Source organism: Hyperoodon ampullatus (genome assembly GCF_949752795.1).
Source record: "Hyperoodon ampullatus genome assembly, chromosome: 1".
In the NCBI taxonomy this organism is placed as follows: Eukaryota; Metazoa; Chordata; class Mammalia; order Artiodactyla; family Ziphiidae; genus Hyperoodon; species Hyperoodon ampullatus.
The window spans coordinates 89,221,358-89,245,806 of record NC_136914.1 but is presented as its reverse complement, the minus strand read 5'-3'; the positions used below and the strand labels follow the sequence as shown (position 1 = coordinate 89,245,806).

The 24,449-nt window shown below is 34.7% G+C and overlaps 1 protein-coding gene across 6 annotated transcripts in view; it reads left to right on the top strand.

The window, feature by feature from the left end:
* Positions 1-7,650, top strand: part of GABRA4 (gamma-aminobutyric acid type A receptor subunit alpha4) — a gene marked incomplete at both ends in the record, with an annotated part of 66,475 nt that extends 58,825 nt beyond the window's left edge. For all 6 annotated transcript variants that reach the window (XM_079707266.1, XM_079707265.1, XM_079707268.1 and 3 more), the window contains one exon: positions 7,117-7,650. In XM_079707266.1, the coding sequence (XP_079563392.1) occupies positions 7,117-7,650 (534 nt within the window). The remainder of the gene's footprint in view (positions 1-7,116) is intronic.
* Positions 7,651-24,449: the final 16,799 nt, after the last annotated feature.

The following is a 24,449-nucleotide window of genomic DNA, read 5'->3' as shown; positions in this document are numbered from 1 at the left end:
AGAACCGCTCAGTAAAAATTAACCATTGTTGTTGCTGTTGCTTTTATCCTAGATGAGCTTTTTATGTTTGTCTTACACCATCAGTTATCGGATTTACTCTAGTGTTAATCCTTATCTTTACAATGTCTAAAATGTATTTTAATTTTGTTAATTGAATTTTATATTTCCTTGTGTTTATTCTTATTTTAGCCAGCAACATTCATTTCATGGCTGACTTCACCACAGACTGTCCTTTGCTTCAGTGGTCCTCCACCTTTCTGATTATTCAAAACGGTGGCCTTATTTTTATAGAAATATAGAAAAAATATTCTAAAATCTTGTCTATGATGATTTGTTCATGAGTGACATACTTTTTTATTTTGGAGGAAGGATCTTGTTATCTGCCTTCTGGATTATTTCTATATAATGTTCTTTTGATGCCTATTATGTACTAAGCACCTTACAGGCGTTTTCTTATTTATTCCTTATGAGGAGCTACTGTTATTCTCCTGTTTTAACAAGGACTTTGAGGTTTCAAGAGGTCAACCAACGTGTCAGATATCCCACAGCTAGTAAATGGCAAATTCAGTATTCGAGTCCAAGTCTGTCTGATTTGACGGTCCACAATCCTAACTATTTAGCCAGTGTTTCCCAACTTCTGATTCCTGATGACTGGCAATAGCATAACTAATAATTAAGACTTGCTCCAAAAAGGCCCTGAGACTGATCCCAGGTTATTCTTATAAACACTTGGTGTGACTGTAATGCCACTTATTGAGCGAGAGAAGATTCATCCAGCTCAGTGTTTGCATTTGAAGAAAGTAAGTGGAGTGTGCTTTGCCCTCTACCCTCTCCAGTGTTATGTTCTTAGCGTTGGTGAACATAGCTCCTGGAGCATTTCCAGGTAGCATTCTGGTCAAGTCCAAGTCTGCTTGATCAAGCTGAGAACTTCTGCTCTGACTGGTGAAGTCTCCAACAAAAAAATTTCCTCTCCTAGAGCCATGTATTTATACAAAACCTTGGCAAATAAAAAGAAGCCCTAGGAATCACTATGAAGCAAAACTAACTACAGAATCGCATATCAAGAAACCCTACTATTTTAAACTTTCAACTTCTAAATATGTAAAGACAAAATGAATGCATTCTGTAAGACATTGTTCTCTGGTAATTCCAAATTGAAGACATATATTTCTTATCCAAGTGCCAGATATTGAAAGTAATATTTCTATAGCTTATGGAAATCCAAATGTTGAATTAAATGCTAACATTGGGAGGAAATGAAATACAGTAAATGGAGAACTCGGCATTTTCATTTCTACATTTTGTTGTTCAGTGTGTAACAATTGATGAAATATTTAGCATGTTTATTTGTAGGGGATGTTTTTCATTTCTATGTGGTAGCGTCTTTTAAAAACACTACTGATGGTCCTCTGTAAATCATTACCTTGGGGTTTAGTTCCAGCTGCTGTACAATAGTTGTTTATTTCCTTATTAAATAAGATGTGTGGCTAACCCCTGAAGCCCTGTCAGAACAGCCTTGAATAAATGTCTTTGCATTATTGATTTTTTTTGGTATGTAAATCATTGATATTCTAGAATATAAACCTGTTCATTTCTAGCCTTGTTTGTTTTTAATTTAGAAGGGTGAAATTACATTTTATTAAACTTCATTAGCTTCTCAAGCAAGCAATATGAATGTAGCTTGCATTCTGCAAACCTCGTTGTAGTCACATTATCTCATTGCTGCTAGAGTAATTAGTTGAGTTGAATTTTCTTTTTGCAGTTGATAAGACTTCTTTAGAAATCGTGTCAGATCACAGTCATGATTGACGAATTACTTGGATTTGCTCCTGTTTGCCTGTTGCTGCTTTAATTTGTTGTTAATGTTTGAATCTACAACCTCGCATCTCTATCCCACCAGTTTCCCTTGCATCTGACTATTGTGACTAATGACAAAATGATTTCAAACTTAATCATCTTTTAAAATTCAAATTAAGCTTAGGTGCTTTTCTTGTTTGGAACCAGTGTGTGTGCTGAATACTGATGGAGCCACTGTACACTCTCTGTGAAACATAACATCACTCTGACTGTCGCATTTGTTGTTCCAAAACTTGAAGGCTGTGTGAATATTATTCTCAGTGAGTCCCGTGCCAGGTAGCTCAGCAGATTTTTCAATCCTTTCATGGTTTGTCATCATGGAAAATGCCAACTACTTTTTACATAGTAGACCTTGAGACATCAGTGTAAAATAACTTGAGTATCATTTGGCTGCCTGGCAGAGAACAAAGATTTAAGTCTCAAATCAGTCTAATTCTCTTTTCCATATATAGGTTATGATATTTCGAGTGTTGAGACTTCTTAGGCATTCTTAGTCAGCCTTGGGATTGAGTCAGTATAACTTATATAATTTAGGTACTACCTGCAATATTCTAGAAATATGCCCATAAACAAAGAAATAGTAATCTGCTGAAGGTCAGATAGAAAGTTTCTGACACTTTCTCTTTAATTTGAAAAAAGAACCTTGACTCTGTACTATATCCATTTCAGTGAAATTTATTAAAAAATGAAGTAGGTGCCTGCTGTGTGCATTAGCCTGTAATGATTAATAAGATAGTTTTACACTCTAGAAGTTCACTAATACTTTAAAACTGGGAATAAAAAGATTTGACCTTTGTTTTCAGATGTTAATCCTAGTGGCACACTTCATACTGCTCCCTCCATTTTCATAAAGTCTGGTGCTTCATTGATTCTTTTTTCTGGCCACCTTGGACTGACCCTCTCTCTTTGACTTGGGATCACTGTTTTCTCCAGACATATTCTTCAAGTCTCTGCTTACATTTGTTTGATACTTATAACTTGCATAGCAATGGATGTTGTCAGAATATAATTTTCAAACCATCAAAAACATGAGTCATGCAAATATGGAATGAACCTGTATCAAAGTTTTATCTAACTCATTAATTAAGGTGTAATTAAATTGTAAAACTGGTTCAAAATCTTTTTTTGAGAAAAACCTATAAGTAGCCATTAAATTTTTTTCAAAAAAGGATACTAGAATGAGATTACTAGATTAGATACAGAAGTAGTTAATATCCTTCAGGGCATCAAAACCATAACCTTTGGGGCTCTTTTCTACTGGACAGGAATCTATAAGTTAATATGCAACTTCACAGTGTTTGGGGTCAAATCCAATATTAAACAGCAAACTCAAACTCAAGTATCTTCCCCTAGAGACTTAATAATCCTTGGGTGGACTTTTTAAACAGTACTTCATACTGACATTGCAGGGACATGCTGTACTCCTTTCTCATTTCCAAGTCTTGAATAATTTTTTAACATTATACTTGACTATACAAATACTTGACTGACTCAAATATATAGGTGTAGTTTATCAAGTTCCTTAATGCCTCATCCACATTTGTGCTTCCAAAGGCTGTGCGACATGGCAGAGCACTCAGTAGGTCACTCCCTCTATGACTTTCATCTACCATAACACTTCTGCTGTTATTCTCCTCTACCGTAAAATGAGAAACTGGAATAAGTTGATCACTAGAATCTCTCCTAGCTTTAAAGTATGGTTATTCTTTAAGAATGGAATTATAAAGGGCAAAATATCTTGGTCCTTTAAAATAACGTGGAATAGACAATAGGGTCCCCTAATGGTCTTTGATGAATTCTGGGCAGACTAGCTCTCTAATTATCCTAGACTGTCTGAGAAACTTCCCCTGACAAGAGGTGTGGCAATAGCTCCTGTTAGGCCCTTGATTTAATTGGTCTATATACGTTGTCTGGTGCCACAATAATGCTGCATAACAAACAACTACAAAGCCTCGGTGGCATAGAAAAAAACATTTATTTTTGTTTTCAAGTCTGAGTCAGCTGGGAAGTTCTGTTGATCTTGATTAGGCTTGGCTCAGCAGTTCATCATTTCTGAGCTGGGACAAACACAGGTGTCTAGTGGTCAGCTATCGGGTGATTAGGATAGCCTCACTAGGATGACTGGCTCTGCTCCAAAGGATCTCTCCAGCAGGCTAGCCCAAGCTTGTTCTTGTGGTGTTGGTGGCAGTGTTTTGAGAAAGAGTGGAAGCAAGCAAGGAGTCATAAAGCTAAGACTCAGAAATAACTCACCCCCACTTCCACCACATCCAGTTGGCCAAAGAAAGTCATAGTAAGTCTGTGGGGAAATAGAGTCCATTTCTTGATGGGAGGAGAAGGGGAAATTCATTTTACAAGGGGCATTAATATGGAGAGGGAGGACAAATTGGTGCCATGTTTGTATTCAATCAGCCATATTAGAACATAATTTACAGTTGGGATTTCAGGATGTTCCCAAAGGATTCTGATCTGGAGGGAAGGAAGACAGGGTCCTATAAGTGTTCTTGTGCTTCCTTCTGGGGTGCAGTTAAGTCACTTAGAGTTAGTTTCATCTGTTAAGGTCTTACTTTTAAAATTCATTAGGCAGGATTAGAGCAGTCTTAGGGGGTAATTATTCCATATTACTGAGGCAAGGCCCTTCTGAGGACTTTACCAAACGCTACATGAATGTTGAGATTTTCCATTATGTCTGGTGGGAAAATGCACTATTCCTGGCTTGGTATGTGCTAGGTACCATTTCTTCTAATCCTTTCAGGTGGTTCTTTTTGCCTTGGGTAGTTACACTTAAAAATGGATCTATGCTTAGCAAAATTCTCAGTGGGGACTCTTCAGACTTTTTGGACTTTTCTTTTTGGCATCAGCTTCTCTGGTACCTTTTCCTGTGAACTCTAGCCACCTTGGTTTCCTCACCTTCTCAGCTTCATCTCCTCAGTTTAGGTAATCTGTCAGATTGTTCCTGGATTCTCCTTTCCCGGTCTACAGCATGCAAACTCAAGTTTTTTTCTTCTCTCTCAATGATTGTGTCCTATGTTGTCTAATGTCCAATATCTTCAAAAACAGTTGTTTTACAAATGTTTTTAGTTTTTTTGTTATTTCGTTCAGGAGAGTAAATTCAGTCCCTGTTACTCCATTTTGGCCAGAAGTAGAAATCTCCAATTCTTAGAATTCAGTCTGAGGGAAAATATGAGTTTCTAAAGATTATGGGCAACCCAACTTTTGGTAGAAGAGGGCAATATGCAAATATCAGACTATATTTGAAAATATATATTTCTCTCCTGCTTATCCAGTTTGTCCTTTATTACTCCCTTCCCTTCTCTTCTTGGTATATTTAGCATTTTGCCACAGTTTGACCCATCATTCTGTTTTACTTTTTGTATATTTTTGATTGTGTCATGTGTGGGTGTGCATTTTATCTTCCTAGTGATATTGTAAACTCTTTAAATGTTGTGGATACACCTTATCCTTCTTTATATTTTTCACCATGTGTATAACATTTTAGAATTAATTCTAATTAATTGATTATCCCTTTCTGTAAAGAGGGACTCAAAATCTGAGGATTAATTAGGTGGTGTTTACCATGTGCTTTGTAGAGGAAAAGTACAGGGTAAATAATTGTACCTTTAACTTTTAGGTTGATGTCAATTTTGGTTTCACTTGTTTCCACCTAAATTGGCTGCCATATGTTAGACTACAATTTCTCATGAGTTCAGCTGCAAACTGTTTAGATGAATACTTCAGGCTGACATGAAGAATACATTCTAAACCTCTCAGAACCTGCTTTGGCTCTGCATGTTGTGAGGCTTTTTCTTCTTTCTCTACTCAGGGAACTTGAAGCCATAATTCACAAGTATATAAGATATGGATTGAACACTTTCAACCTGCTTGATAAGTGTAGTATTGAAAAAAGATTCTACTTGTAGAATAAACACTTCTCTGTAAGGGAGCTTACAGTTAATTGTATGTAATATTATCCATAAAATTCCTTCAGACTGGCTCCTTTTACTCACTCACTTGTGAGCTGTTCTTCCTCTCTCTCTCTTCTACTTCTCCATCTCCTCACCCACCATTTATTTCATAAAATGGTGGGGGAAGAGGGTAGAAAAAGTAATTACAATATACCCTTAATATTACTTAGAATAAACACAATTAAGGCGGAAATGTGGTTGCAAAAAATCGTAGTATCTTCTAAAGACAGACATGATTATTTTGGGAATCATTTGAGCAATTACTTTCCTTCATTAGTATGGACAGTCTATAGTTGGCTATATGGTTATTTATCATGCCTGTCAAAATATAAGAATTAATTTTAATACTGACCATCTGTATTCAAATGCAGTCTTGTTCTACAGATAAAATAATTTTATGGAAAATAGTGAATTCCATTTTGATTTAAACACTCTTTATTGGTAAAGTTTGAACTGAGATATTTATGCAATGATATGGTGATGCTGTTTATATGTATAATACAACATTTTATTTAAAAATGATTTTCCTTTTTTTCGGCTGTGCCACGCGGCATGTGGGATCTTAGTTCCTGACCAGGGATTGAACCCACGCCCCCTGCATTGGAAGCGTGGGGTCTTAACCACTGGACTGCCAGGGAAGTCCCCAAAATGATTTTCCTTTGTATTTGCATTACTAATTGTGGTGAAAAACTAAAATGCATGAGGATTTCTAGACTTTATATAATAATGTCTATGCAAGATTATGAAAATAATTCCCAGGGATTTGGAAATTAAAGCTTTTGGAGCTTCTGTCTTTTTTTAAGGAATGTTATACACATGTAGATGGTTATTATTGTTTTTATTCTGTGCCCAAAGTAGATATAGTTCTTCCTGTTTATAAAGCAAACATGTACAAAACTCACTGAAATGTATACAGCATGTCAGAGAATATTATTTACAATAAAACTCAACAAAGAAGTTGTACAGCTATCATCATGAATTCTTAAAGTCAAATCAAGTATAACTCTAGCTTATAGTCCTAAAAGCCTAACCTTTCTATAGATTTAAATTCTAATACTTTATAAGAATGGATAACATTTTGAAATAACAGATGTTTGATTCAGAGTTTCACATATATATATATGTCCTTTTTTAGTTAGGTATTTTTAAGCTTTTACATCAAGTTGAGTGACTATAGTATATTAATAAAGGTTTATTTTATGAAAACAGCTAATTTTTAATTATTTGACCCATTTAAATTTTGTATAACTCTACATAGAATTACATAGCCAATATAATTTTTAATATACCTTTTCAGAACTCAAATGCCAATCTGAACATGAGAAAAAGAGCCAATGCCTTGGTTCACTCTGAATCTGATGTTGGCAACAGAACTGAGGTGGGAAACCATTCGAGCAAGTCTTCCACGGTTGTTCAAGGATCTTCTGAAGCCACACCACAGTCTTACTTAGCTTCCAGTCCAAACCCATTCAGCCATGCAAATGCAACTGAAACTATATCCGCTGCAAGAGCAATTCCACCTGCTTCTCCTTCTCCACCTAGGAGAACTGGGTATGTGCCCCGACAAGTTCCAGTTGGATCTGCTTCTACCCAGCGTGTGTTTGGATCAAGACTGGAGCGAATTAAGACCACAGTTAATAGCATAGGGGCTTCTGGGAAGTTGTCAGCCTCTACTGCTCCCTCGGCTCCACCACCTTCTGGATCTGGCACAAGTAAAATAGACAAATATGCCCGCATTCTCTTTCCAGTAACATTTGGGGCTTTTAATATGGTCTATTGGGTTGTTTACTTATCTAAGGACACTATGGAGAAATCAGAAAGTCTAATGTAATTTTGTTGCTATAATAATTTCCTAAAAGATGATGAACTTCATGCAGAATGTCTTTTTAAATGTTTTTAAAGATAAACAGTTGTTCTTCACTAAAATAAAAATTCCATGTAAGTTTTCCATTTAAAAAATTCAAGCCAGTCATTGGGAGAGTTAATTAATTCCTCAGTGAAGGGAAAGTGAGCCATCTTTCATTTCAGAAAGATGATTTAAATAGAATCAATTCAACATTCAAATTAGACAGGATACAGACCATCCTGGAAAGTTGGGACAAGAAAAATAGGGCTATTAGAGATCCATGGTGCATATTTATGCGTTGAAATTTGAAAACAGACTATGACATTTTCTAATACACACTATGAATATCAACCAGCCACCCTAAATTTCCCAGTGGCACTGCCCTTAATCAGAATTATCGGATATGATATGCGGTGACCTTTGGAGATCCTCTTAGTATCTTCAAGAAAAGGACTTTCCCTGTTAAATGAAACATTTTTAAAAGGAAAATGGAACACAACAAATACTGACCAATAGAGTGAAACCTCTGCTGCAACAAAGACAGAGACCAGGGAAAATGTGTTCCCTGCCATATGTTGGCTAAACAGGACTTAACAGTTGACTTGGAAATTTGTGCTTTGAGCCAAAGTTTAACTTATTGTATGAATTCCTTTTGATAATAGTTCATTCAGTTATGTATTCTTTCAACATATAGTTATTCAGAGCCTACCACGTTCCAGGCACTATGCTAGGCACTGTCTCTCTAAATAAGCTTATTCACCTTTACCTGCAATGTTACTCAAATAGTAGAACAGTCAATGCATGCTAATGAACCATCAACTAGCAGCAGACACTGCATTCTTTAATGGAGGAAATTTATTTAGAGTCTGATGACATATTCAAAATATTTGTTTCTCCTATATTGATGGCGGATAACAAGTGTATTGTTCATATAGCCACTTTTGAGATTAGTACACATTAGCACAACTTCAGCAATTGACTTCAGAGTATAATGAAAATGTGGTACAGATTGTTCTCTAAGTGAAAAGCACTGTATACCTCAAAGTAGAAATCTGGGCACTGTAAGACCTTATAGATTACCTGTCTCAAATTTGATCAGAATCACAGAATATAATTTGATCAGAATCACAGAATCATCAGAATTAGGAATCCAGTACAAGGCTTTTCAGATGCTTTTCCCAACATAGATCTATATCAACTGGTGAAATGCTAAGCTTCTAGGGAGTTTTTGTGTCCATAGTTCTGTATTTCTGGGTAGTTCTGTGTTTATTTTGGAGGGGGGGGGTAGTTTTTGTATAATTTCATAATGAAGGTGAGTATTTTAAAATGAAAAGAACAGCAAAGGACTGGAGTAAAGAAAAAAAATTATAGCCACGGCATAGAATACTGCTGACTCTGTTATGCAATTTATCAGGATTTTCATGAGCTGATTTTTCTTTTTCATTAGGTAGGCTTAACAACTTAATTGAATTTCTTGCAGCAGTCCTAGGCCACTAAATCTGGGTCTAGTTTTTTATTGTGTTACTTCCAAGATTTTTCTTCTGTACTTCTCTCTTCCTGATCTGGGGTATGTGAATGAATGTGTTCTGGATGTTTGGGGAACATTTTGATAGAAATGGCCACCTTGCAAACAGGATCTCTTATTTTTTAGAAAAGAAATGATACTAATTAATCGGCATTAGTTTTTTAGTTGTTGCATTGCCTTGAACTGGTTGTATATGAGACCTGTAAAATGTGCAAACGCCAAATATTAATTGTGGGTCATATCTGAGAATTCCTTCTTGGCTATGTCTCTAGGTATTTCTTAGAATCATCAATAATTTTAAGGCTGAAGAATACTTTAGAAATCATCCAATCCAAACCCCTCATTTACAAATTGATGCCAGTAATATGAAGCCCAGTAAAATTGGTATATATGTATATATTTAATAAAGAGTACTTATACAAAAAAGCTCATAATAAATTATTTCATGAATGTGAGTAGATTTCAAGCCTTGAGGACAATGTTTGAAATTGTGGTTGGAAGCTATGATTGGTCTTTATTCAAAAAAAAATGACCTTATTTATTTGGTAAGGAATATATTCCTTGCTGGTCTGTTAGCCTATTCTTAAGAAATAGTTCATTGGCTTCCTTTTTTTAAAAGAAATTCTTCTCCTATAAATTTTTACAGATTTTTAAAGGGATAAAAATAAATGATTTTAGATTTGTAGATCAGTGATACAGGTGGATTCACAGTTTTTTCCTTACCGTTGTATTAGAAAAAGGTTTTAAAATAAATCAGGTGGCCAAACAAGGAGAAAGGACAAAACTTAACCAGGGATTCTTAATTGTTAATTGGAAGAATAAATTGAACAGTATGTTTAATCTTTCGTATGAAAAGAAATTATTTCAATTGCACACAGCGTTAGTAATAAAAACACATAGTTTGCTTTCCTTAACTCAATTCCATCAAATGAATTCAAAACTAAATTTTTTATTTTGGGCACCATTTCTATCTTTTCAATAACTCAGAGCTGCATTAAATGGAACACTTTTGTGAAGAACCAGTCACTTTTCACTATGATAAAACGTCACAAGAGTCATTATTAGAGCCTAAATCCTGGCAATTTGTGAAGAAGAATGGCTGAGAATGATACCTTTGTATGTCTCTTTTTTTTTTTTTTTTTTTTTTTTTGCTGTATGCGGGCCTCTCACTGTTGTGGCCTCTCCCGTTGCGGAGCACAGGCTCCGGACGCGCAGGCTCAGCGGCCATGGCTCACGGGCCCAGCCGCTCCGCGGCATGTGGGATCTTCCCGGACCGGGGCACGAACCCGTGCCCCCTGCATCGGCAGGCGGACTCTCAACCACTGTGCCACCAGGGAAGCCCATGTATGTTTCTATCTTTTAAAGATGAAATTCAGAATTGTTTTCTTTAGAACCAGGATCTATATTCTAGCTTTCAACTCCAAGTTGGCCACTAACTGCTGCATAATAACTTCTAGTTTCCTCCAGGCATGACTAGGGATGATAATATATTTACATGATTAATCCACAGTTGAAAATGACTTGCATTTGTGTATATACAGAGCATTTGAATAATGTGTACTTTAAATTGGACCTCACAAATCTTGAATTCAAGTCGGCAGAGAGTAGAGTCACCCTTTTTCACAGATGGACATGAATCATAGAGAAGTTAGTGACAAGGATAAAAGTACTGAGCTGGAATGAACTTCAAAAGGTCATTTAAAAAAAATCAAAATTTATGCAAAAATTGATGAGGAGCAAAATACCCAAATTTTAAATAAATATGGGACCAGTATTAATAATTTTTCCTTTTGCATCAGGCTCTAATATTACTTGGCATGGCATTGGTATAGATGGTGGAAAAAAAGGATGCATGTAATTTTATGACTGTTGATGTGGAGAAAAAAGAGTGATGGCAGGGAAGGCGCCACAGAGATATTAACTGAATTTTGTAGGATGACTGGGAGTTCTTGCCCCTCTGCCTACTCCCACAAGCAACAAAAGCACATTTGTACCGCCATCTGAAGCTTGAAAAGAGATATAGATTTGGAACTTCAATGGGAACTCTTACTACAAATAGTTCAAGGTATTGGGAGGGAAGGTGAACGTGGGAAGTGAGAGTTGCTGATGTTGGAAAGACCTGCTGGGGTGGATTAGAGAGAGTTTTGTGTAAATTACCTAAGAGATTAGACGTGATCCTGGATTAGTGGCAATTTATTGAAAACCTTGCAGGATAATAAGATGAAAATGAACATGCTATGCTTCTGTTTTAGAGAAATCATTTGATTGCTGTATGAGCTATGGAATGGAGGGCCATGAATCTAGAGGTAGTACAAAAATTGAGATATCTCATTTTTCTTTTCTCTCTCAATTAATCTTTGCCTTCTAATTCTTCTTTTAATCCCAGTGACTTCATTGTCATTTGTAAAAATGCTATGAGATTGTTAAAAATAAAGATAGGTATTACAGAAAATTAAAAACAGTCTCAAAATTCCACCATGGAGAAATTGTTAATATTTCATGAGTATCATGCCAGATACTTTTGTATAGATGTTTGTTTTGAAAAGCAGACTGATTGATTAAAAGACAGAATTTTGTAAATTTAGGAGCCAAATATGCCATATATGAATGCTGTTAAATAATTTTAAAGCATTAAATTTACTTTTGTCTAAACTGAAGATAAAAATATAAGGGTAAAACTTAAGAAATTTTTGAAATTTTTATAGTGTTTAATCAAAGCAGAAGATTTGATGGACACCATGTCTTTTTATCCCAAATTTCAGTCTTTATTTCAGGAATTATTTTTTTCCTATTATGTGTCTAAATGATTTTTTTCAGAATGTTCTTTTGTTTCCATATCTCCTTATAGTATTCTCTACAATCACTTTTATGTTTTTAAACTTGTTGTCAACTTTTGTCAGCCATAACCCAAGTGAGTTTTCAGTTGTGTTTACTCTGTTTTGTAACCTCTAAAATAATTTTCATCTTCATAATGGTTTTCTTCTTTTCCCTTGCTTTCTTGGTCTGTGCCACTTCATTTTTTCATTTCTTTCTGCTTGTTTTTATAATCTCTTCATTCAAATATCTCTTCTTTGAGCTTCTCACTCTCTTAATGAGATCATGTCTATAATTTATTTGAGACTACAGAGAACTATTTATAAAAATTTTTCCTCTGTTTCCTGAAAAAATTTTCTTCCCTGGTATGAACTTCATCTGCTTTTCCATTGTGTTTTTGTTCTTTGCCTATGTTCCAGGCTGGTTTCTTTCTATTAATCACTGAATGAAGCCAGCTATTTACTGAACTATAGTGTGGGAAGTGATGGGAGAATGAATCAGATCAGCCCACGGCAGCTATTTAAATTTCAGGTTTCAAGCCCACCTCCCCAAATCTGTTTTATCTTCTGCCCAGGGACCATATTATTTCTCTGTTGTTGACATCTGGGTGGTCTATTTGGCTCACAGTGTAGAACTCTCGGTTTTACTTTCTCTGCGTTGTTAGTGCTTTAATGGTTATTGCCACTTCTTCCAACTTTCCCACTGTAATGCCAGTAATCCATATCATCCAGCAGGCTGTTTCACAGCTATCAAGTAGAGTCCACTGGCAATTTTTTCTTTACCCCCATATTCTACCATTTGGAAATAAATAACTGGAAACCTATGTTTTTCTCTTGCCTTTTCATACTCCATGTCATGGTGGCTTCAGTCTTTGGAGGACATCTCAGGACCCTAACACTCAGTAAGATCTATATCCTATCAGGATATGTGTGCCAGTCAATATTCTTTCTCCTGTTAGTGCAAATGTCTCTTCATTTGAAAGCTATTTATTATAGTTTATGGTCAATTACTTGTAATTACAGATATGGTTTTCATTTTTCTTCCCAATTTTTCATTATTATGCTATTTTTTAGAGGGATTTCATAGCAGAGGAGTGAATTATAAATGCTTTTATTTCACCCTTCTAAATTGAATTCATCTATAATTTTTATTTCCATTAGATCAAGGTTGACCAGATTATCTTTTGCTGATGTCTTTTACTAACAACCAGAGCTATATGGTTTTTCCCTTCTGCTTATCAGGTGTCATTGGAATCAGGTATTAAAACTGAATTAAATCTGTGATGATACAGTTGATAGAAAGGACTTCCCTTTGGGGAAGGAAAAGAAACTATAATAACAGAAAATAAATATCTAATATTATTTCAGTTAACCATTGGCTGACATATTCTTTCTCAGCCATTTGTATCTGTGAATGGTAGTCTGCATTCCATCTTTGCAGATGTTTGCTGATATAATGGAGCATGTTTGATGTCATTTTACTATTATGTATACTGTTTCCTAGTTCAAACATCCAGTAAATCAGGGCTTTCATTTTTCAAGATACATACAAATTATTGTTGGTTGATGAGGTAAGGCTTTATGATTTTACCAAGTTTCACTGTAAATTGAATCAAAGTCCAAAGTTTTCATGCAAAGCCACGCTCTATGTTACAAGACATTGAATGGCCATAGTAAATAAGAAGTTAAATTTTCCTCTGGTTTATCCTTAATGATGAAAACTTAACAATTTTCTGCTAAAAATGTTGAAAACTGAAGAAGAAATATAGTATTCTGTTTGGATTTTCAAGTGGAATATTTCACAAACCAAGGAATAAAAGCTTATCTGCTTGACCTCTGAATAATTTTAAGTTGTTTGCTTCATTGTACAATTGAAAATATTACTTATCATGAAAGTAAAGCACAATAATAATACATATTTTATTATATCATAAAACCTAATTTTGTCATCCTTTGAGCTTCATTATTCTTGCTCAGTCAGAAAGCAGATAATAAAGTATGATATTTAAACAGTTCAAGATTTGGTAAGAGATACAGGTGTTTTGATTTCATGGGAATACAGTTTTCTTACAAATTACACATTTCTGGAGCTTATAGCAATCACGTTTGCCCCCCTGAAATTGATGATTTTATTCTATGTAAGAGTATTATAAATGATAATGAGGTAAATTATAGTGAGGAGCACATAGTCATTATGATTTTGTTTTGGCAGATTTATTTTGAAAATAGGGATATTATCAAATGTTGGTTTAGTATTTTTAAATAATTCATCAGAAAGTGATTTTTTTAAATTCTATCTCTTTAAGCAAACTTCCCTTGCTTCTCAAAGTTAAACTTATTACTGGTGGTAATGAACTTCCTTTGCTTCTTAGAAACAAAATTTATACCTGAGCATAGCATGGGAAATAATCCAGGTTTCAACTTCTGCTGGAGAAGGAGTATTTAAGGTAATAAGGATTAAAATTTCCATAAAATTTGATCACAGATACTTATATTTTAAGGTACATATACTGGAGCTAAACTCTGGAATCACTAAAATACAAACATTGTATCTACCTAATGCAATTTTTCTATTTCAATTCAAAACAATAAACATAAATATCTCTGGAATATTTGGGGAGCTTAAGAACTTTTTTTCTGCATATAAATATCCTTCCTTTAAATTGGTCGCAGTATTGTTTCTGACATAATATTTCACGTTTGAAGCTCTGTTTTTACTTACCTTAAATTCCCTGCATGACAAATACCATCATCTAGGTTGTAGTTTTGCAAAATTCTCATGGTTGGGAAATTTCTTTGTGGGTGACGTGGATGAAGAAAGTTTCTAAGGCCCATGAGATCTAATGTGACACAATAAAAGCCTTTATGTGGTTTTGATTAACTAAAAGGGTATCAACTGTGTGTATTTTATATATATATATATATATATACACATACATATATATATACATACATATATATATGCATATATATATACACATACATATATATACACATAAATATATGTACACATACATATATATATACATATATATGTACACATATATATATATACACATACATATATATATACATATATATGTATGTGTATATATACAAAATTTCTTTTCTGATGAGTCAAAATGAATAAAGTATAGCTATCTATGCCTTAATCCTTACTTGTGAAACCAAAGTTCTGAGAAACCAAAGAATGCTAACTTATAAAAATATGTGAGCTTATGTTTTAAAATATCTAGCTCAGAATATTAGTGTAATTATTTTGATGAGATGAAGCACTTTGAACATTTCTGATGGTCTTTAATGAAAATTTTGTTTTTGTTTTTTTAATATTTTATAATGTACCATGAAACATTTTAATGTAACCTTTCTTGTTCTAAAACAATGGTTTTCTGAAGAAAAATTCAGCTTTTTTATTTATATCTTTAAAAAAGAGAACATACCTGAGAGAAAAAAAAGTTGACCACAGATTTTCCGCAACATACACACACATGTTTGTGTATGATGCGCACCAATAAATTACATAGTGTAAGTAGTTTCCTTTTTTGTTGTTCACTTTTACGATATATTAATTAAGTCCCCTTCATACTTAATTGTATTTGTTCAGTTAAACATGATTCTTGTTATGGACTGAATGTTAGTGTCCCTCCAACATGCATATGTTGAAACCCCACCCCACCATGTGATGGTATTAGGACATGGGGCTTTGAGGAGATAATTAGGATTAGATGAGGTCATAAGGGTGGAGCCCTCAAGAATGTGATTAGTACCCTTATAAGAGTCAGGAGAGCTTGCTTCTTCTCTCTGCTCTCTGCTACATGAAGATACAATAAAAAGCTGGCAGTCTGCAACCTGAAAGAACCCAACCATGCTGGCACCCTGATCATGCACTTCCAGCCTACAAACTGTGAGAAATACATTTCTGTCCTTTAAGGCACCCAGTCTATGGTATTCTGTTATGGCAGCCTGAACTGACTAAGGTAATTCCCTACTCTATTTTTTTTTAATTATTTTATTTTATTATTTATACAGAAGGTTCTTATCAGTCATCTATTTTATACATATTAGTGTATATATGTCAATCCCAATCTCCCAATTCATCCCACCACCACCACCACCCCTGCCACTTTCCCCCCCGTGGTGTCCATATGTTTGTTTTCTACCTCTGTGTCTCTATTTCTGCCCTGCAAACCGGTTCATCTGTACCATTTTTCTAGGTTCCACATAGATGTGTTAATATATGATATTTGTTTTTCTCTTTCTGACTTACTTCACTCTGTATGACAGTCTCTAGGTCCATCCATGTCTCACAAATGACCCAATTTCGTTCCTTTTTATGGCTGAGTAATATTCTATTGTATATATGTGGCACATCTTCTTTATCCATTTATCTGTCGATGGACATTTAGGTTGCATCCATGACCTGGCTGTTGTAAATAGTGCTGCAATGAACATTGGGGTGCATGTGTCTTTTTGAATTATGGTTTTCTCTGGGTATATGCCCAGTAGTGTGATTGCTGGGTCATATGGTAATTCTATTTTTAGTTTTTTAAGGAACCTCCGTACTATTCTCCATAGTGGCTGTAACAATTTACATTCCCACCAACAGTGCAAGAAGGTTCCGTTTTCTCCACAACCTCTGTAGCATTTGTTGGTTGTAGATTTTCTGATGATGCCCATTCTAACTGGTGTGAGGTGATACCTCATTGTAGTTTTGATTTGCATTTCTCTAATGATTAGTGATGCTGAGCAGCTTTCTATGTGCTACTTGGCCATCTTTATGTCTTCTTTGGTGAAATGTCTGTTTAGGTCTTCTGCCCATTTTTGGATTAGATTGTTTGTTTTTTAAATATTGAGCTGCATGGCCTGTTTATATAATTTGGAGATTAATCCTTTGTCCATTGATTCATTTGCAAATATTTTCTACCATTCTGAGGTCTGTCTTTTCATCTTGTTTGTAGTTTCCTTTGCTTTGCAAAACCTTTTAAGTTTCATGAGGTCCTATTTGTTTAGTTTAGTTTTTATTTCCATTGCTCTAGGAAGTGAATCAAAAAAGATCTTGCTGTGATTTATGTCAAAGAGTGTTCTTCCTATGTTTTCCCCTAAGAGTTTTATAGTGTCCGGTCTTACATTTAGGTCTCTAATCGATTTTGAGTTTATTTTTGTGTATGGTGTTAGGGAGTGTTCTAATTTCATTCTTTTACATGTAGCTGTCCAGTTTTCCCAGCACCACTTATTGAAGAGACTGTCTTTTCTCCATTGTATATCCTTCCCTCCTTTGTCATAGATTAGTTGACCCTAGGTGCGTGGGTTTATCTCTGGGCTTTCTATCCTGTTCCATTTATCTATATTTCTGTTTTTGTGCCAGTACCATATTGTCGATGACAGCAGGTTTGTAGTATAGTCTGAAGTCAGGGAGTCTGATTCTTCCAGCTCCATTCTTTCCCCTCAAGACTGCTTTGGCTATTCGGGGTCTTTTGTATCTCCATACAAATGTTAAGATTTTTTTTTCTAGTTCTGTAAAAAAATGCCACTGGTAATTTCACAGGGATTACACTGAATCTGTAGATTGCTTTGGGTAGTATAGTCATTTTCACAGTATTGATTCTTCCAATCCAAGAACATGGTATATCTCTCCATCTGTTTGTGTCATCTCTGGTTTCTTTCATCAGTGTCTTATAGTTTTCTGAGTACAGGTATTTTACCTCCTTAGGTAGGTATATTCCTAGGTATTTTATTCTTTTTGTTGCAATGGTGAATGGGATTTTTCCCTTAATTTCTCCTTCTGGTCTTTCTTTGTTATTGTATAGGAATGCAAGAGATTTCTGTGCATTAATTTGGTATCCTGCAACTTCACCAAATTCATTGATTAGCTCTAGTAGCTTTCTCGTGGCATCTTTAGGATTCTCTATGTATAATATCATGTCATCTGCAAACAGCGACAGTTTTACTTATTCTTTTCCAATTTGTATTCCTTTTATTTCTTTTTCTTCTTTGATTGCTGTGGCTAGGACTTCCAAAACTATGTTGAATAATAGTGGTGAGAGTAGACATCCTTGTCTTGTTCCTGATCTTAGAGGAAATGCTTTCAGTTTTTCACCAGTGAGAATGATGTTTCCTGTGGGTGTGTCGTATATAGGCTTTACTATGTTGATGTCCGTTCCCTCTATGCTCACTTTCTGGAGAGTTTTTATCATAAATAGGTGTTGAATTTTGTGAAAAGCTTTTTCTGCATCTATTGAGATGATCATATAGTTTTTATTCTTCAGTTTGTTAATATGGTGTATCACATTGATTGATTTGCATATATTGAAGAATCCTTGCAGTGCTGAGATAAATCCCACTTGATCATAGTCTATGATGCTTTTAATGTGTTGTTGCATTCTGTTTGCTAGTATTTTTGTAATTTTCTTTTTTTGTAGTATCTTTGTCTGGTTTTCTTATCAGGGTGATGGTGGCCTCATAGAATGAGTTTGGGAGTGTTCCTTCCTCTGCAATTTTTTGGAAGAATTTGAGAAAGATGGGTGTGAGCTCTTCTCTAAATGTTTGATAGAAGTCACCTGTGAAGCCATCTGGTGCTGGACTTTTGTTTGTTGGAAGATTTTTAATCACAGTTTCAATTTCATTGCTTGTGAGTGGTCTGTTCATATTTTCTGTTTCTTCCTGGTTCAGTCTTGGAACGTTATACCTTTCTAAAAATTTGTCCATTTCTTCCAGGTTGTCCATTTTATTGGCATAGAGTTGCTTCTAGTAGTCTCTTAGGATGCTTTGTATTTCTGCAGTGTGTAGTGATTTGTGCTTTTTTTTTTAATTTCTGAAAGTCTCACTGATCACCAGATCCTATTTCCAACTGAACTGAATACTAGTTAGAAAGTACCTGCCTTTTATTGTCAGTATTGATAATAGAGAGGTGTAGCTAATGTAGAAGAAAGTTGAAGTGAACATCAAACAAAGCTATTGTCAAACACAAGCATGAATAGAGAGGTAAGAAAAATAAGTTAATGGAACATATAGAGGTATTATGACTTTTCAAATTGGATGACATCAATTATTTAAATTATCCTAGTTTCATTTGTTTTAAACTTCTATGAATAATTTCTACATAGCTCATATTTAAACATTAATTTTCTTTCTAATTTGTAGCAGAAGCTCAATGCTGGCCACTTGGTTATGGTTCAGTAATTGTGAACTTGCTTAGAATGTTACCTAATCTATATTATCATCCTCTGTGCATTTTAAAAATTAATCACTCCCCTGAGGTAAATTATATGAAATTCTTGCTATTATATTCTAGTACATTTTCTTGATGTCAAATATGCATCTGTCATGTGAATTCTTAAATGTTATCCCTCTCATTTTATTCATTTAATTCTTAAATGTTATCCCTCTCATTTTATTCTGGAGGATATAAATAATATCATTCATTTAACATTGTTTGGATTGTGTTCTCATTTAAAAACTCTTCAGTAACATTCATCAACCTGGTATTCTAGACAAACGAATTCAGGAATCTGTATCATTACCATTAAGATAAATGCTAATCAGTAGTACCTTTTATTAAGTAAGACCCATATGTCTGCTTGTAGAATATTATTGTCAAGATGTGCCATGTGCATTTATCAGTTGAAAACTAAACAGATTGATACATGTGTACTCTTAACAGAAGGAGATATCTCAGTTGGCATTTATTCCAGCACTCTGATACATTTCCATTTCTTCCTTCAGTCTCCTGCATTTTGCCTCCTCACTCACTAGTGTCAACTTATGGTGCCAAAACTCCTTCCCTCATAGTTTATGGTGTTCCTACCAGTGTCATGGAGAGAAAGTAATGAAAAATCCTGTCTTCTCCCGAATGCAAAATGGAAAGGGTAAAGTCATCATTCTATTTTTGTGTATTTTCAAGTGCATAATTTTCTAACCAATCCATCATATAATATATAATACTCCCCCATAAATGAGAACAATACATTCTGACTCATAAGTAAGGCTCAGTCTAATGTTTCTTTTAGCATAAAAGCAAATGTGAGGGGAAAAGCTATTGCTTTTTATTTAGGAAAAGGAAGCATTGTGAATAGAATAATACCTTCTGGCCACTCTAAGAATAAACCATAGAATTGAAAATGCCCTGTAGAGACTGTGCTAACTGAATTATTCGAATACATCCTTCAAAGAGCAGATCTAAAATGCTGGCATGCCTCATAAAGGTTGAGTGATATGTAATCCATTTTTCATTACACAATTACTCCTTGCATTTCTGCTCAAGTGGTGGCCTTATTTAAGCTCCTTGATCTCGCATCTCCAGCCCTACCCATTCTACATACTGATGTCAGAATATTTCGGTTCATTTTACACTTACCTTTAAGTCTCTGTTGGTTGGCTCTCCATCACCTTTGGAATAAAATATTAATCCTGACCATTACATTCAGGGCCCAACACAATCCAGCTCTGATGTCACCTTCATCCCCTCCTTTCACCTCTAGCATCTAGCAACCCAGGACAACATGAAATTCTCTGAACATATGCATGACTGTACATTGGTGTCTTTTCAACCTATATTCTTTGCCGTGATTGCCTTTCTTCTACTCTTGTTTTGTTGATGAACTCCTATAAATCACAGCACTAATATCCCTACTCACTGAGTGCATTTCTGATTCTCATTAGTAGAATTAACCCATGGCATTTCCCCATGTTTCCTACATCTATTTTTGTAGTAACTTTCAAATGAAATTATAAACTTTTTTTTTTTTCTTTTTTGCGGTACGCGGGTCTCTCACTGTTGTGGCCTCTCCCATTGCGGGGCACAGGCTCCGGATGCGCAGGCTCAGTGGCCATGGCTCACAGGCCTAGCCGCTCCACGGCATGTGGAATCTTCCCGGACTGGGGCACGAACCCATGTCCCTGCATCGGCAGGCGGACTCTCAACCACTCTGTCACCAGGGAAGCCCGATAACATTTGTTTTTTATCTGTGAAGTGACTATATTTGGATAATCATTGAAGGGACTGTGCTCCCTGATCACAAGTTCAGTTTTATCTTGTAAGTTTAACAAGATTAAATTAATTTGCCCATTGCCTTATAACAAACTGAGGATCATAGCATAGTGCTTGGCTGTTTATAGGTTTAGTTTATTTTATAATTTGAATTTAGTTGACTGCTGAAGAGGACAGTATGCCAACAATAGCTTTCACTTTATTTATACATTTTGATAAAATAATACATAATTATTTAAAAGAAGTAGGATAAACAAATTCCTTCATACAATTCCAATTTAAGATTGTGTACTATGATTAAAACACCCATTTTTTAAAGTGGAAAGGTCCCCGCCGCAGTTTTATTGAGATATAATTGACATACAGCACTGTTTAAGGTGCACAGCATAATGATGACTTACATACATCATGAAATCATTATCACAATAATTTTAGTGAACATCCATCATCTCATATAGATATAAAACTGAAAAAATAGAAAAAAAGTATTTTTCCTTATGATGAAAACTCTTAGGATTTACTCTGTTAACAACTTTCATCAATAACATACAGCAGTATTAATTATATTTATTATGTTCTACATTACATCCCCAGTACTTATTCTCCTTATTTATCTTATACCTAGTTTGCACCTTTTGACTGCTTTCATCCAATTCTCCCTCCACCTCGCTCCCCACTCCTGATAACCACAAATTTGCTCTCTTTTTCTATGAGTTTGTTTGTTTTGAAGTATAATTGACCTATAATGTATGTTAGTTGCTGTTATACAACATAGTGATTTGATATTTCTATACATTTCAAAATGGTCACCGTGATAAGTCCGGTTATGTCACCATACAAAGATATTACAAAGTTATTGACTATATTTCCCATACTGTACATTTCATACCCATGACTCATTTTGCAGCTGGAAAGTTTGTACCTTTTAATGTTCCTCACTTATTTCTTTTCTCCCCCCATGTCTCTCCCCTCTGACAACCACCTATTCTCTGTATCTATAACTCTTTCTGTTTTGTTATGTTTGTTTGTTTTGTCATTCAGAATCCACATATAAATGAAATCATATAGTATTTGTCTTTCTCTGTCTGACTTATTTCACTTAGCATAATACCTTCTAGGTCCATCCATGTTGTCCCCAATGGCAAGATTTTATCCTTTTTTATGATTTATGGCTCAGTAATATTCTATTGTGTATGTGTGTGTGTGTGTGTGTGTGTGTGTGTGTATGTGTATATATCTTCTTAATCCATTTGTTTATTGATGGGCATTTAGGTTGCTTCTAAATCCATTTGTTTATTGATGGGCATGTAGATTGCTTCCATGTCTTGGCTATTGTAAATAGTGCCGCAGTGAATGTAGGAGTGTATATATCTTTTCTAATTATTATTTTCATGTCTTTGGATAAATACCCAGGAGTGGAATTGTTGGATCATATGGTCATTCTGTTTTTATTTTTTTTAGGAATCTCCATACTGTTTTCCATAGCGGCTGTACCAATTTACATTCCATCTAACAGTGCAGGAATGTTCCCTTTATTCCACATCTTAGCCAACACTTATTATCTGTTGTCTTTCTGATAATAGTCATTCTGACAGGTGTGAGGTGGTATCTCAGTGTGGTTTTGATTTGCATGTCCCTGATGATTAGTGATGTTGAGCATCTTTTCATGTGCCTGTTGGCCATCTGTATGTCTTGTTTGGAAAAATGTCTATTCAAATCCTTTGCCCAGTTTTTAATTCAGTTGTTTTTTTGATGTTAAGTTGTATGAGTTCTTTGTATATTTTGGAGATTAACCGTTTATTGGATATAGTATTTGCAGATATTTTCTCCCATTCAGTAGGTGGCCTTTTTCTTTTGTTGGTGGTTTCTTTCACTGTGCTAAAACTTTTTAATTTGATGTAGTCCCACTTGCTTCTTTTTGTTTTTGTTTCCCTTGCCTGAGGAGACAAATCCAAAAAACTATTACTAAGATTGATGTCAAAGAGCTTACTGCCTATGTTTTCTTCTAGAAGTTTTATGGCTTCAGGTCTTACAGTTAAGTCTTTAATCCAGTTTAAATTTATTTTTGTGCATGATGTGAGAGAGTAGTCCAGTTTGGACAGCTACATGCAAAAGAATCAAAACAACCATTTTAAAATGCTCTTAATTAAAGGTATTATCCTGATTCTATAATTCTGACATTTAGTTGGTAGCAATTGGACAGAGACTCAGACCTGTGTATTTCAAAGTTGTTGTCAGGTTGTATATTTTTACTAAATAATAAATATAGCTTTACTGTTCTTGACTGTCTTTTCCCCACTTGCCACTTGGTAAGAGCATATTTATAGAAAACAAAAAGGATCAGCTTCACACTCATATCACGGTTGAAAACTTTTTATATCTCCTGAGAACTTTTGTTTGCCATTTAAGTGTTCATTTGTGATTCTTTGACAATAATCATTCTTTGAGTTAAAGTCATGCCTTACTCAGACAATACAAATTGTTTTGCAATAAAATGTCTAATAAGTAACTATAGGTTAGAATCGGTTCCACTGGTTTTAGAAGTAGAACATTGACATTACATTGTCATTCTATGAAAACCTTACTTTAGTTCATTGCTCATAGCGTGCACCAAACTCCTTCCTATAGTGAGAATAGGAAGAGAAAAATGGTATCAAGGATATAAGAGAGTGAGAAAAATTAGAAACAGTGGTAAGAAGTATTTTGAAAGAAGTTCCACAATAGTTTTTAAAGTTGGCCAGGAGTAGAGTGAAAAGAAATACTTTACAAAGAAGGGATGCCATTCTACCACTTTTGGATCAGTTTTCAAATCTTATGTAATTAAAAGTTAACCTTGTGCCACAACAATAAGTTGGAGAAGACAGAATGAGAAGAGTCTTTTTCAATTAATGTAATGTGATACATATTCAAGCTTGCTGCTGTTCTTATTTCTGAATTGTTTGTGCAGAAACATAGGTGTTTAGTGGTGTGGACACAATCAGGTGTTTAGTGCTGTGGATACCATTTTTGTTGCTGATCTAGTGTTGGTTGGTTTTGTGGATATAAATGCAAAAATAAATCAGTCATTTCTTCTACCTAATGGCAAGAAATGACTTTCTTAGAATACAAATTGATCTTTATATTATTATGTAAGAATAATTGAAAGATAGAAAAGAAACTGTGGAAATAAAAACAGAGTAAGGGAAGAAATACTCTGAGGATATGAGGTACATAAAAGCAAAATTAGCACTTTTAATTTAAAAAGTGATCTGTTGTATTCCTTGTGTCAACATGCCTTCATCTTTGGGAATTCTAACATGCCCCTGGCTATGAACGCTTCAAGAACAGACTACATGTGATCTCGTATTTTATTTTACTTTCAGTGTTTCAGTATTACTCTTAAGACTACATGATGTACATATGGATGAGAGCTTATATAGCAGTGATTCTTATTCACTTGTTTTTCTCATTTGAGGGAAGA